The sequence below is a fragment of the Hyphopichia burtonii genome (genome assembly GCF_001661395.1).
Source record: "Hyphopichia burtonii NRRL Y-1933 unplaced genomic scaffold HYPBUscaffold_4, whole genome shotgun sequence".
NCBI lineage: Eukaryota > Fungi > Ascomycota > Pichiomycetes > Serinales > Debaryomycetaceae > Hyphopichia > Hyphopichia burtonii.
In genome coordinates this window covers 906,618-919,907 of record NW_017963731.1, presented here as the reverse complement: position 1 = coordinate 919,907, position 13,290 = coordinate 906,618, and the positions used below count along the sequence as shown (strand labels likewise).

General features: G+C 34.2%; 9 protein-coding genes and 2 non-coding genes across 11 annotated transcripts; 3 read left to right on the top strand and 8 right to left on the bottom strand.

Annotated features, from left to right (window-relative positions):
• Positions 1 to 78: 78 nt before the first annotated feature.
• Positions 79 to 969, bottom strand: HYPBUDRAFT_109189 (Mn(2+) transporter; the record flags this gene model as incomplete). The annotated part of the gene is made up of 1 exon (XM_020218684.1): positions 79 to 969. One exon carries the CDS (start codon positions 967 to 969, stop codon positions 79 to 81), a length of 891 nt encoding a protein of 296 aa, XP_020076282.1.
• A 323-nt stretch (positions 970 to 1,292) lies between these two features.
• Positions 1,293 to 3,629, top strand: HYPBUDRAFT_109643 (DNA-binding SCF ubiquitin ligase subunit; the record flags this gene model as incomplete). Its single annotated transcript, XM_020218716.1, has 3 exons — positions 1,293 to 1,825; positions 1,949 to 2,038; positions 2,084 to 3,629. The coding sequence occupies 3 exons, from the start codon at positions 1,293 to 1,295 to the stop codon at positions 3,627 to 3,629; spliced, it is 2,169 nt and encodes a 722-aa protein (XP_020076281.1).
• Positions 3,630 to 3,917: 288 nt separating this feature from the next.
• Positions 3,918 to 4,538, top strand: BUD21 (Bud21p; the record flags this gene model as incomplete). Its single annotated transcript, XM_020223935.2, has 1 exon — positions 3,918 to 4,538. A coding segment is annotated over one exon (621 nt), but the record flags the coding sequence as incomplete, so codon positions are not given.
• Positions 4,539 to 4,587: 49 nt separating this feature from the next.
• Positions 4,588 to 4,894, bottom strand: HYPBUDRAFT_153095 (uncharacterized protein). The gene has a single exon (XM_020221368.1). It carries the CDS (start codon positions 4,876 to 4,878, stop codon positions 4,627 to 4,629), a length of 252 nt encoding a protein of 83 aa, XP_020076279.1. The 5' UTR covers positions 4,879 to 4,894; the 3' UTR covers positions 4,588 to 4,626.
• A 635-nt stretch (positions 4,895 to 5,529) lies between these two features.
• Positions 5,530 to 5,603, top strand: HYPBUDRAFT_t107. Its single transcript has one exon. It is a non-coding gene; the product is annotated as a tRNA-Asn (tRNA).
• A 350-nt stretch (positions 5,604 to 5,953) lies between these two features.
• Positions 5,954 to 6,943, bottom strand: HYPBUDRAFT_153093 (uncharacterized protein). The gene has a single exon (XM_020221367.1). It carries the CDS (start codon positions 6,701 to 6,703, stop codon positions 6,008 to 6,010), a length of 696 nt encoding a protein of 231 aa, XP_020076278.1. The 5' UTR covers positions 6,704 to 6,943; the 3' UTR covers positions 5,954 to 6,007.
• A 201-nt stretch (positions 6,944 to 7,144) lies between these two features.
• TPT1 (tRNA 2'-phosphotransferase) lies at positions 7,145 to 7,980 on the bottom strand (the record flags this gene model as incomplete). The annotated part of the gene is made up of 1 exon (XM_020219725.1): positions 7,145 to 7,980. The coding sequence occupies one exon, from the start codon at positions 7,978 to 7,980 to the stop codon at positions 7,396 to 7,398; it is 585 nt and encodes a 194-aa protein (XP_020076277.1). The 3' UTR covers positions 7,145 to 7,395.
• Positions 7,981 to 8,058: 78 nt separating this feature from the next.
• Positions 8,059 to 8,542, bottom strand: HYPBUDRAFT_153090 (uncharacterized protein). Its single transcript, XM_020221366.1, has one exon. The coding sequence runs from the start codon at positions 8,414 to 8,416 to the stop codon at positions 8,069 to 8,071; it is 348 nt and encodes a 115-aa protein (XP_020076276.1). The 5' UTR covers positions 8,417 to 8,542; the 3' UTR covers positions 8,059 to 8,068.
• UTP8 (Utp8p) lies at positions 8,541 to 10,603 on the bottom strand (the record flags this gene model as incomplete). The annotated part of the gene is made up of 1 exon (XM_020219724.1): positions 8,541 to 10,603. The coding sequence occupies exon 1, from the start codon at positions 10,593 to 10,595 to the stop codon at positions 8,541 to 8,543; it is 2,055 nt and encodes a 684-aa protein (XP_020076275.1). The 5' UTR covers positions 10,596 to 10,603.
• A 299-nt stretch (positions 10,604 to 10,902) lies between these two features.
• Positions 10,903 to 11,749, bottom strand: RHR2 (glycerol-1-phosphatase). Its single transcript, XM_020221365.1, has one exon. It carries the CDS (start codon positions 11,735 to 11,737, stop codon positions 10,976 to 10,978), a length of 762 nt encoding a protein of 253 aa, XP_020076274.1. The 5' UTR covers positions 11,738 to 11,749; the 3' UTR covers positions 10,903 to 10,975.
• A 1,259-nt stretch (positions 11,750 to 13,008) lies between these two features.
• HYPBUDRAFT_t102 lies at positions 13,009 to 13,081 on the bottom strand. The gene has a single exon. It is a non-coding gene; the product is annotated as a tRNA-Thr (tRNA).
• Between the last annotated feature and the right edge of the window lie 209 nt (positions 13,082 to 13,290).

Here is a 13,290-nt window from a genome sequence, read left to right as displayed (position 1 = left end):
TACTTGGCTCTGAGTATCTTTTTAATTATTTTCTATAGTGGTTTATATAAATTTATGTAATTTCTCAAGTATTTTGGTTTAATGATGACCCCCTAGAAAACTCATAAATATAGGAACAAGCATACCTAAAAGAGATATACCTAGTTCAGATCCCGTTATTTTGGCGTGCTCATGAATAGTGGAATCGCTATCGCTTGATTGGGGTGGTCTATACTGGTTTTCTCTTTCTCCAGTAAGAATTTCTAACATAACATGTGTGACAATATAGATAAACGTTCCTCCGCTATACAAAAGCATGATACTGATCGTAAATTCATTATCCATATCCAATGCTAGTAATATGAAATAAGTAACCACGGATGTCACTGGAGTAATCAAGGAGAACACTGCAAGATGTAGCTGAAGTAAAGACTGTGGTAGCCCTTCCTTGAATAGTAAAGTCGCCAAACTAAATGCGGTGGGTAATTTATGAATGATTATCATCACAAAAAAAATTATTCCAAGAGAGGTATCTTCTTTACTAAAAGATGACCCCAAGGAAATACCATCAACTGCAGAATGTAATATTAACCCCAAAGTTAAAGGAGATTTGAAAATTGATTTGACTTTTTCAAGAATAGATTCGAAATTCACCTTGTCAGAAGACAAATTGTAATTTATATTGAAATTTTCAAGAATAGATGAGCAATTGTCAATTATAAACATAGTCATGAAACCTAAGATTAACGAAATCCCTATGTAACGGGGAATCGGGGCTTCTTCGTGGTCTTTTATTGAATCATACAATGTCTCAATCCCTTCGGGAATCACAATCACTAAAGATGTACCAATCAACATACCCATACTCAACATTGAAACTAGATTCAAGTGTGCGGTTGATAAAGGTAGTTTCAAAGGTGCCATACCAGCTATGAATGAGGTAATACCCATCAACACGCTTAGGAGACAAAGCTCCAACGATCTGACCATTAAAGACATTTCGGATCTTGGGGAAACTGGAAATTGGAAAGTAAAAGGAATTTGATCTTGAAAGGTCAAGCTAAGCGTATTTAAGCTATTTCGAAGACCAATTCGATGAAGTACACGATAACTTAATAAATACCTGTTCGAATTCGAATGTTGATAGCCTTTTAGGCTTCTTCTTTTTTTAGTCTGCATTGTTTAGTGTTCTGTCTTTTTTTTTTTTTGGTTTGAGATAGAAAACGACGCGTCCGGAGCACTCGAGATTGAGATGGTACTATAGCTTGATACATGAACCTTTTAAACAGGGCCAGTCCAAGCCATTTTGACCAATGTCGGTTAATTCGAACATTCTTGAGGATAAGATAAGCCTAGCGGTTTTATACTTCAAGTCATCGCAGTACGTCAAGGCTCTCAAACTTTATAGCGAGATCATTAGGGATCTTTTGAAATATGATTCTGACAATATAAGAGAGATTAGGCGAAAGATATATCATATGAATCCAGATCCTGTGATGGGACCATTGGTTCATCCCAAGCTCTCTTCGATTTTGGATCAGCGAGCTGCAACTTATGAGAAGCTAGCACAGTACCAAGAAGCCATGAAAGATGCTGAAAAAATAATCAAGTGTGATCCTTTAGGTTGCAAAGGTTATTTAAGAAGTGGGAAATTGTATTTAAGACAAGATAGGGAGCTAGAGGCCTTTAAAGTATTTCAGAAAGGTGTTTACACTATAAACAAGGCAAAAGAAAAGTTCAATATTCAAGTTCCCGATAAATTGTGGACCAATTTGAAGAGTCAGTACACGAACGTTAATAAACAATTGAAGACCAAAAGGAAAGTTACAAACAAGGAAGCCCCCAAGTCTGTATCTCCCGATATTAATGGGGTTTCTTTGGGTATAAGTAGCTCTTCGTCTGTTTTGTCAAGCCAGAACTCAAAAAGATCGCTAGGGATTGGATTTAAACCGGCCAGCAGCCTTTCGAGGGCCAACTCAGGATCACAGAAAAGCCTTGATGAAGTTTTGGGTACCAAACGAGCATCTTCTCTTGCCTCATTTCCTTCAGCAAGCTCTGAGTCCTTGAAACTTTCCATCCGTGAGCCGAAGCTGAAAAAGCCTAGGAAAAGCATTGATCCGGTAGAGTGTTTGCCCTTGGAGATCCTTGAATTGATATTTTCCCAAATCAACTTGAAAAGAATACTATCCTGTCATGTTGTTTCTCGTTTATGGCGAACCTGCCTAATGAATATTCCTTCTTTGTACAGTGATCGAGTGATATTTAAGAACCGTATAACCATAAATGAATTTTTAAGTGGCTTTAAAATTATTAAACAGATAGTTTCAAAAACTTACTCAAAAGAAATAAAACAGCTTAAACTAAGATCAACTTTTGACTCTACCCATGCCCCAAGAATCCTTGATTACATTTTTGGTGAAAAAAATACCAAATACCAATCATTGGATATAATCAACAAAGACTTTAGCATGGAGCTTCTAGTGAATAAATTGAATAAGTTCAATTGGAACGTTGATCAATTTTGCAATTTAAAAGTTCTCAGAATGGGGATAAACGCAAGTTTGAAATATGAGGAGTTGATTTTAGGTGTGATGAAAGAATTGAACACTTTAGAGATTGTCGTGATTGACAAAAAGTTTAATAACTCTAACCGATTTATTCTCCCTTCGGAAGAAACGATTCAAAAGCATCAACAAGGTGATCCAATAACTTACTCAAGCTTAGAAAAGCTTACTTTGGTCAACCACCCGCATTTGAATAAACAATTTATAGCAACCCGTCCAGGCGCTGATACCTATGATCCAGCACCTCCATTCATAACCAGAGAATTCCCAAATCTTACTTCTCTTACAATCGTGTCTTTTGATTTTACTGAACAAGAGTCTAATTTTGGAAACTTTCTATCCAAAAGTCATTATTTGAAAAAATTATATTTGGAAAATAATGAAGGGTTGACGATTAAAAATTTAATGATGTTGATATCTATGTATCAGCCACTATTTAAATTAAGCAGATTGACAATGCGAGAAAAATCGATCGGCAAGGCTATCAGCTTAAGAGAATCTGATCCTGATTATTTTTCTGCATTATATGATTTGGAGATTCTAGACTTATATTCATCCTCTCTCTCAATCGGTGGGTTGACCAAACTATTAGATATATCAAATCGCCATGGTCGACTCCAAGAACTTTCCATCGGCAACTCCAATTATATATATTTCAAGAATGATAGAATAACCACTAGACCAAAAATTGATTTAGAAACGATACTTTCAACAGCCCCTGGTCTTTCCAAATTGTCATTGAATGAGCTTGATTTGGACGACTCATCTATGAGGTTCTTTCATAAAAGTATTCATGAGGTAATTGGTTTGAAAAGGTGCAACTTGAAAGTTCTTGATTTAAGTTTTTGTGTTTCTTTGACCGGGGCCGGTTTAATGAACCTTTTCAGGCCCGTTTTGGATACTTACAGTAAATCTACAAATTCCTTGAGCTTAGAAGAATTGATTGTCGATGGAGTCGAGATTAATGAGGAAACTTTAAAAAGTCTTATGAAATCAGGCTACATTAGCAACATCAGAAATGACCATTTTAGACAAAAATGGAAACAGTATGGGATTAACACTTTGGTTCCTGACGTCTCAAGATAAAACTAAGTATGTATATATTTATGCCCATGATGACCTTTATTTAATGTGTAAGTCTTAAAGAGGGTGGACCTTTGCTGCAAATATGATAATGGTTGCAATTATATATATATATATGGTGTACGGGTTTCCTGCGTGGTTGAATCAAATGAAAACAAGATGAAAAAAAAAAATGAGAGATGAGGAAGAGCTATTGAACAGGCAATATCAGCTTTGATAAGAGATTAGCTAGTTGCTGACAGTATGGCGAAGAAGACCCAGCAAAAGGTAAAGGTTACACCAACAAAGGCGAAGAAGATAAAATTTCTGGATCTGGAAGATGAAGGATTTGTTACAGCAGAAGAAGATGCAGAAGAAGATGCAGAAGAAATAACACCAGAAGAAGAAAAGGAAGTCGATTCTGATTCTGATTCTGATTCTGATTCTGATGATGCGCCGGAAGAAGAGAGCACCTCGACATCTAGACAAGCAATAATAGAACAACAAAAGGAAGCATTCAAAATAAGACAAGAGAAGAATAGGCAAGAAAGAGAAAGAAGAAGACAACTAGATTTACAAAACAAGCAACAACAAGAAGAAGCTAGAAAGACAAAGAAGGACAGAGTACAAGAGGAGTTGCCCGAGTATTTACCAACAGATTTGCTTGAATCTGATGACGAAGAAACCATCACAAAAATTCAACCTAAGCATATAAAACTTGATAAAGAGGATGAAAAAGAAATAAGAAAGCAAATGCTTATGAAGAAATTGGGCGAAAGGAAGAAGGAGAGACAATCATCCATTAAAAAGGGACCGGTCAATGTTCAAGTTCAAACATTTAATTCAAAGAAGAAAGTTGTTCCAGTTGCCGAAAATAAAATCATTAACTCTAGAGAACAATGGTTAAAGAGAAAATCTTTAGGAAAGAAATAGTTTTACAAGAAACTCTTTATGTAAATTATAAGATTCATTAATGCATTATATTAAATCATATTTGTAGAATAAAAGATTATATTACAGATTAGTTTTGATTTCTAGTTACCCCGATTCTTTCATCCCTATTTAAAGGAGGGTTCACCGAGTTCTGGTTATTTATATGAGAAGATTCTTTAAAACTCAAATTGCTTGAATCTGGGTCACTTTGGTGTTCTTGGAATTGATCAAACTGGTGACGTTCCTGTTCTTGATGGACTTGTTGTTGGTGTGTAGATTCATCGTACTCGAGGATGTCTTCTGGAGTCAACTTGATGGTGGTTGCCGGCCTTCTTAGCATGATGGATTGATTTTGTAAAAAGAGTTGAATGTTTGCAATTTTTGATAAAATTATCTGAGGGAGGAAAAAAAAAGGCCCGATCTCCATTTTTTGCGTCCATGCTTCACTTCTCTATTCGAAAGGTATCAAGAGTAAAGCATTTAGATACTTTGAATATTTAATAATAAACGGAAATTAGAGGAAATGAAAGAGACGTCTTAAAAGATTATTGGGAATAAAAGGCACTTGGTATTTTACGAAAAAGTATATTTTTTTGTATTTTTTTATCAGAAATCGCCCACTTTTAGTTCAAGTCAACAGCTTTCTACGCAAACAATTGTAACAACTGTATGAGGCTACGTACAACAGAGGGAGATGTGTGATTAAAAAGTGTTGCCACATTGAAGCTGGCTACTTATTTATATGTACATGTATTTATACTTGGTTCGATGATATTTTTAATTTCCCTTTTTTCTTACTCAACTAAGCGTTTTTGTTATTTTCCCCCGTATACGTGTACATGTTTCCATATGCCTTATTCCTATCTATCTAGTTAGTATTTAGCATCGATATATTAACAAATATGTAAAAAAACTTTTTTGACTGGAAAGCTTTACCTGCAAAATACGAATGTACTGGACAAACCCCAATGACAACACCCCAACGAAATACGACTTCGTGGCCAAGTTGGCTAAGGCGTGAGACTGTTAATCTCAAGATCGAGAGTTCGAGCCTCTCCGAGGTCGTTTTCTTTTTTTTCCATTCTTCACATCTCGCCTCGCTCTGCTCAAGATATTTTTTACCAGAAATCATGTAGGCCTATTTTAAGCGCTTTCCCTCAGGCCAACAGTTAATTGTGTAGGAGTTCGTATTTGAGTTACATTAAAGTTGAGCTTCTGTCTTTTTTTTTTTTGCGTTTTTTTTTCGTTATTTTACGTTTTGTTTCACTTCTTGGCTTAGTCTATTTTTAAAACACTGAAAACATCGGGCTTCGACTTGTGCTACGATAAGTAATATACGATAAGTAGGAAAATGACATCAATTACGACAGTAGCGACAAATGTAACCAGGTAGTAATTAATTTTTATTAGAGAGCCAGGTAACCATAAACCATTAAACATTAGACATTAGAAGGGGTATGTACAGAAAATTAATCTAAATCTTTAGTTCGAATTTTCAAGCAATAAGGGCACATCATATGATAACAACGATGACAGGTGAATCGACTTGGAGGTTTTAAGAGAATTTCTTCAATTTTCAAATCTTCTTCATTTGAGATGATGGAGTTATTATCATTATCCGAGTATATTGGAGACTGTAGAGGAGAATTTGGGTATTGATTATTTAGTATTGAATCATTTGAAGTAGTATAATCACGATTATAAATTAATTGAGAGTAAAATTTAACTTTTGAAATCAAATCCCCACTTTCATCTTCATTTAAAGAGGTATTACTATCATCTTTTGATATTATTGGTAGGCTTGGAGGAGGGGGCGGTAAATTAGTTAAATTTGATTGATGTTGGGAATTATATATTATTGAACCATGAGCCAACCCACATTCACAACACACCCATTGCAAGATTTTATTATCATCGATTCCCGAGCTTAGTCCTCGCTGTCTTGTTTCCTTTTTTTGTATTGGGGTTGATTTAATGATTTTTGTTGTTCCGTTATTTATTATGGTGGTATAACTTGCTCCATCATGATTTGAAGAGATGGTGGTGGTTGTAGAGGGACTTTTATGGGTTACTGTAGTAACTCCATTTGCTTCTTCAATAGTTGAACTAGTATCTCCATTATCTTCTAATTGTATGGTACGTTTTTCTAGTTTCTTCATAATCATCATATCTGTAGGAATACAGTATGGAAGGTACGGATGAAAAATCAAATAGTTACAAAGGTAAATCAATAAAAGGTCCCACAGATCAGGGAGATTCAAGATTATATATTGAAATATCTATTCCATCCAAAAGATAAAATGAAAAAAAGAAAAGAAATAGAAAATAATTCAAAATTACGGCTACTGGAAAACCCACCGAAAAAGGCAGTCAAATAACCTCCAAAATAGCACCTCCAAAATAGCACCTTCAAAATAGCACCTTCAAAATAGCACCTCCAAAAATGTACAAACTATACCACTAAATTAGAAGCAGCTCTCTTAAAAATTGAAGTAACAAAACAGAACAAAATAAAATAAAATAAANTAAAAATAAAAATAAAAATAAAAAAAAAAGAAGCCAAACAACCAAAATCGAATACGCATTGAAAATCCTCAAATCTATTCGCAATTTAAGCACATTAAACTTTAAACTACATTGATTTCATCTTTTAATACCTATTCAAATAACGAGACTACATAAATAACAGAATAAAGGACAATAAACTTTTAATGTAGAAAGGCGGTTTATCACAATAGCAAATTAAGCAATCGAAAAATTGTTGTTGATTCTATCAAAGGCGGGACCGACTCCCCCTGGGAATTCTAGAATGGGAATAGACCCTGGAATAGCGGGAACACACCCGTACCCACCGGTGCTACTGGGCTTCTTCATGTGAAGGAAGCTGCACTACCTTTAGCCAGAGATTAGCCGGAATCAAACCGTCAATACCTTCAGTTAGTATAACACCATTTTCACTTTTATAAAAGACTATTTTATTTTGTAAACATTTTCGGATATCAAGATAAATGAGCAAGTTACAATTTGGTCTAATGCCACTTTTTGCCCCAGGAGAAGTGAAATGAATATGATTTCTATTCATTTTACTTAATCCACCACTTGCCTTTATTATTGGTAATTTTTTTTGATAAGTACCATGATAAATTTCATTTGGTAATTCATTTTCATGAAGTTTTATTAAATTATCATTATTTATTTTAATTGAGTGTCCTTGCACTGCACAAATAAATTCTTCATTTATTTTAAATCTTTGTTTATCATTATTTGAAACTATTTTATTCAAATCATCTCGAGTAGTTTTAAATGATTTAAGTCTTTGATGATGTAATAATTCGTCGATTTTAATCCAACCATCATCAGTCATTGGTAAATTTTCCTTATGAGCCCCATGTCTGAGTAAATACGATAACGCTTTAGAGATTTGAACATCTCGTTTACTCATATCATTCATTTTATAAAAGACTACAAGTAAAAAAAATTTTCCACTCACTTTATTTACACTATTTACATTTTTATTTACACATTACCCATTATTTATCAGTACATTTTTTAACTTTTGAACCGGCCAATGATCCTAAATTAGCACGATTATTCTGTTTAATGGTTTCGTTATCACCTAATTCGGTTCTATCATGGAAATTCAAAAAATATTTACCATCATTATCTAATCTCCCTTGCACAATATTCTTGATAAGAAACTGACTAACTTCGTTCAATTTATCAACTTTATCATTAATTTCTTCGCTGGGTAAGTTTTTACTTTCTTCGTAGCCTTGTTTGATTTTACTTCTTGCGGCCAAAAGCACCTCGGGGTCTCCTTTGAACGCAAGCCCGGTGGCCCTAAACGCTGCTCTATACGCTTGTATCGACTTGCTCATATTGATTGGGAAATATAATAAGTATATTAATGTATAGATGTAAATGTTTAGATGAAGAGAAAAAACTGATGAGTGTGTGGGACTTTTTTTTTTTTTTTTCACCCCATTTTGTGGTGCACACTACTCACAATACTAATTTTTCAATAGAATACTTAGGAACTTTTTTAGAGATTTCAATCCCGTCTTCACCCAAGTGGATTTTTTTACTTGAGTTGTTTGTAATGGTTAAGATTGAATCTAATTGTTGTTGTTGATGGAGATCGTTGGAAATGATATTGTCAAGATTCTTCTTTTTAGATTTTTTGGTTTGACTTGTAGTTTGTAATATTGCTTGATTAGTTAAAGTGAGATTGAAACTATTTTCAATTAATGATTCAATTTTATCATTGATGAATTCAGTTAAGGATTCAATGATATTGGTATTCCAGTTGAACAATCCTCCAATATCAATGATAACTTGAATCAATTGTAAACTTTCAAATGAATTCAATTTAATTAATGAATTGATTAAATCGATTTCAATCTTGTTGAATTGACCCAAGATTTTCTTCAATATCGAGGTGATTTCAATAATTGAGTATTCTTCAATGATTCGGGTAAGGATGATTTGTAAAACCGCAAAGTTCTCGTCGATTGACTCGTAAACTAATTGTTTTGATAATTCTTCAAGTTTAATACTGGTACTTTCCTTAATCAGGTTGGCTAATAATGATTCTTGTTTGAAATCTTTGAATAATTTGAGTATTCCAATAGTGTATTCATATGGATAGCATGGATGGCTCAATAAGTAGCGTAAACTTGCCTCGGGGATGAATTGATTGTTCTGGAAACAAAGTTGGTTATTGTCTAATCTGAAGATCAATTTAACAACTTGATTAATAAAATTTTCATCAATGACCAAATCGGTTTCTTCATCATAAACATTACCAGCATGGCCATTTTTGAAAAATTCTAAGAGTGATTTATCGAATTTGGCCAAGTCTGCCTTCTTACTCAATTTCTCTAATGATTGGTATACTTTGTTCATTTGTTTGATTTGTTCTTTATCTTCTTTTTCTAAATCTTGACTGAGTAAATTTGGAATTCCTTGAAGTTCAACCTCTTCAGCTTTATCGATTTTTTTCCCTAAACATTCATTTAACTTATTAACCCCGACATTCACTTGTAATATTTTCAAATCGGTATTATTTAATCGTTCGTTATTTTCAGAAAAAATTGCAAAAGTATTTCTGGTGTTAATACTGTCTCCCTTGGTATGTATAACTTGATTAATCAAACTCTCGCCTTGATTGGTTTGTTGTGCTAATAAACTTTCGAATTTGAAGTTGACCAAGTAGATACTTTTGTCAATTGAAAGTAAAATTCTTTCCAAACTAGGAGTATGCATTGATATCTTGCAATCTTTGGTTATGATATTAGAAATATTCATACTTTTAAGGACTTTTTTGAAGTTGGTTGTCGAAACCGACGAAATGGTCTCATTACTCAACTTATATAAAGTATTTGAATAAATACTAAATATTAATTTTGAATTTGTTTCTTTAATGCTTTGGTTTATAATTTCTTTGGTTTGTTTCATTTCAAGTTGAAAGATCTTATAATGATATGTGGTGTTTTTCTTCGTAATCACTAATAATTCTTTTTCATTTATGAATTTACTATATTCAACTTTATCAAAATGATTAAATTCATTTTCAAATTCGATTTTCTCAACTTCTTCTTGATTGATCTTATATAATTCGATTGATCCCTTTTCGTAGATCACGTAAATGTATCCATTAATGACTTTCAAATTAGTTATTTTCCCTCCGACTTTTATTTCAGTCTTGGAATTTATTTGTTCAATCTTATTCCCATTACCAACTTTATCAATAACTAATAATTTATTATTCTTACGTTCAGTTAATCCTATGGCGTAGATTTTATCTTCTCCATCGGCCTTCACACAGACATCCATGCAGTCGACGATGGTAGATGGACTTAAGGGATAGGACCATATCAATTTAGGTGTTGGTTTTAATAAGTAACTAGATATAATCGATTTGGATACTCCAACGTCAATGATCGAGGTGTCGGTGGATGTGATGGTAGGGAGAGTCACCTTGGACTCGAGCGGAACGTCTGTTATTCTGGGTAACGTGGCCACAGAATAGGCATCACTTAACGATGGGGTAGACATGCTTGGTTGATGGAGTAGTAAGCACATAGTTCAATCTTTGATAATTTTTCATATATGCGATGGGCAGATGACATCCGTACATCAAAAGTAGTTTTTTTTTTTTTTTTTTTTTTTTTTTTTTTTTCTGATCGCAATGAGGGTAGTGCACGGCAAGTTATCTGATTCAATTTTAGCAGCTAGTTTCTTTGAAAAACGTATGCTATTACAATCTACTTCAACAGTCAGTCTAAAAGTCGAGGTGAATACTTGATTACAGCGAATAAATTATCTAAAATATGTATTTATGCTAATGTACACAGAACACTAAGGGTGAACTCTATAAAATTATGAAAAAAAGACAAACAAACCCAAAAATGAAATGAAAAAATTAAATATGAAAATTAAACAGATTGTAAAAATTCATCATTTGCAAAATGATAATCAGAAACAACAACTTTAAATTCATCAGTTTCTTTATTATAAGATTCAATCTTAAAAGAAGTTAAATCGTCAACAACGATATCAGCACCAGATTTTCTAACTTTTTCTGGATCATAAGTAGAACAGATACCAACAACCATGGCACCAGCACCTTTACCGGCAGTGATACCAGCTGGAGCATCTTCAAAAACAACAACTTTTTTATTTGAATCTTCGTAACCAAGAGTGTTTCTAGCGGATTGGTAACCCATTGGATGAGGTTTACCTTTAGTAACTTTTTCAGCAGTGATAAAACAGTCTGGTTTTTGGATAGTTAATAATTTTAACCATTTGGTGGCTAAAGGTAAAGTACCAGAAGTAACAATGGCCCATCTTTGTTTAGCATTTTCAGTTTCTTCTTTGGAAAAATTATCAAAAGATTTAACTAATTCAACAGCACCAGGAATTGGTTTAGCGTATTGACCAAAAGAATCAGGAATATCACCTTCCCATTGAGTAACTTGTTCTTCAATGGCATCTTCTGGAGACCATTTAGCAATAACATCAAAAGTACGACAACCATGAGAGGTTCTAATGATTTCTTCTGGGTTAACATGAGGTCTAGTTTTACCAAAGTCTCTCCAGAATTCAGAAATAGCACCAGTAGAGTTAACTAAAGTACCATCACAATCGAATAAAGCGGCATTAACGTAAAAGACAGCTGGTTGATTTTGAATAGTCATTTTGAGAGATTATATGTATATGTCAATTGAATTGATCAATGGATAAAGATAGAAATAAGATCAACCATCTAAATGGGGGATTTCAAAGGATATTTATAATAAATACAACCTGCTAATAAAAAGAAAAGAAAACCACCTGGTGGTCAAAAAAACACCAAAGATGAATTGGTTGTAAAAAACAGTAAAATACCTATAAAACAAAAAAAAAAAAATCATTTTTACTATTTCCTTTCTTTTGTGGCCAAAAAAGAAACGGTAGCAGCTATCACCAGATGGGAAAAAGAAAAGATACAAAGATAACGGATTACGTAATGGCACCATACAAAAAAAGAAAAACAAAAGCAAAGAGTAGATGGTACTGCACATTGGGCCCCCTGGACCGGGCGACTGTTGTTCCTTTTTTTTTCTTTCCTGTTTCCTCAGATGAGTTTCAGAACGAATTTACGGGTGTTTTTTTGTCAGGTGGTGTCCCAACGAGGCCGTCAGCCAATCATCCTGCCCCACTTGTAAGCAGTTAACTGTCAGTCGATTGATCCGTGCTCCACCAATAATCCGGGCGCCAGCGTAGCCGTCAGCGAGGACGGTTTGTCTAGAACTCCAGACAAAACGGGCCCAAAAAGTATTACTACGTCAGTGGGAATTGGTATGACGTAGTTAGTTTTCCAGATTTTCAGTTTCGGTGTTTTGTTTCTCAATTGACTGAGTCAACTACATTAAACATGTTTTGGTTGAATGGGATCTCCGGAATTAGTAGGGTGGGAATTACCCTTTTGTGTCCTTTAGTCGTTTCCCGTTCACGTGCCTTGTACTGCACACGGGCGGGTAGTTGTGCGAGTAAATAATCTGGTAATTGAAATGAATACGTCATTGGGTTTATGAATTTTTGTGAACTCCCATTTTGTGAATGGGAGTTTCCATCTTAATGATATCATAAGATAAATCGATGGATTTAGAAATATTACCGGACTAAGAAATGTTTACAAACAAGTATAAGATTATCCAAACAGGAGACAGTGTACCTTTACTATTGTAGTGGGCGAGTGAATGGAGTCTGATGGGGAGATCAATTGCACTTGCCTGGAGTATCACGCTGCCCACCGCATCACCCGGTATTGTTGATGGGTTTACAATTGTCAATTGATAATTGGGAGGAGTCGTAAGCTGGTGAAAATGGCTGAAAATTGCAACCGGTGGAAAAAAAATATTGCGAGCGATAAGGGGAAACGCGGACCAAAGCACAAACAAGAGCGAAAAGTGAGTGGGAAAAAATATGCCTTCAGCCAGATTCGAACTGACGATCTCCTCATTACTAGTGAGGTGCCTTACCAACTTGGCCATAAAGGCGTAATTTACGTTTAGTGGAAAGTACTGCATTTCCGAGTTCGTGATATATTAAGCTTAATTTAAAATTTTGGCTTAAGCTTTTTTCGCTTATTCAGGCTGTTATAGCTTTGTCTGGGTGTTAATTTCTGTGATTTACTCCCTATTAGCTACGTGGGTATTTAAGTATTTTGAAATGTTTTTAATTTTGCACTCAAAACGCATGTTTTGAC

What these genes read in the sequence shown, in the direction of transcription:
- HYPBUDRAFT_153090 (XM_020221366.1), bottom strand. Translation starts at nt 8,416, where the DNA reads ATGAGCAAGTCGATACAAGCGTATAGAGCAGCGTTTAGGGCCACCGGG.
- HYPBUDRAFT_153093 (XM_020221367.1), bottom strand. Translation starts at nt 6,703, where the DNA reads ATGATTATGAAGAAACTAGAAAAACGTACCATACAATTAGAAGATAAT.
- HYPBUDRAFT_153095 (XM_020221368.1), bottom strand. Translation starts at nt 4,878, where the DNA reads ATGCTAAGAAGGCCGGCAACCACCATCAAGTTGACTCCAGAAGACATC.
- RHR2 (XM_020221365.1), bottom strand. Translation starts at nt 11,737, where the DNA reads ATGACTATTCAAAATCAACCAGCTGTCTTTTACGTTAATGCCGCTTTA.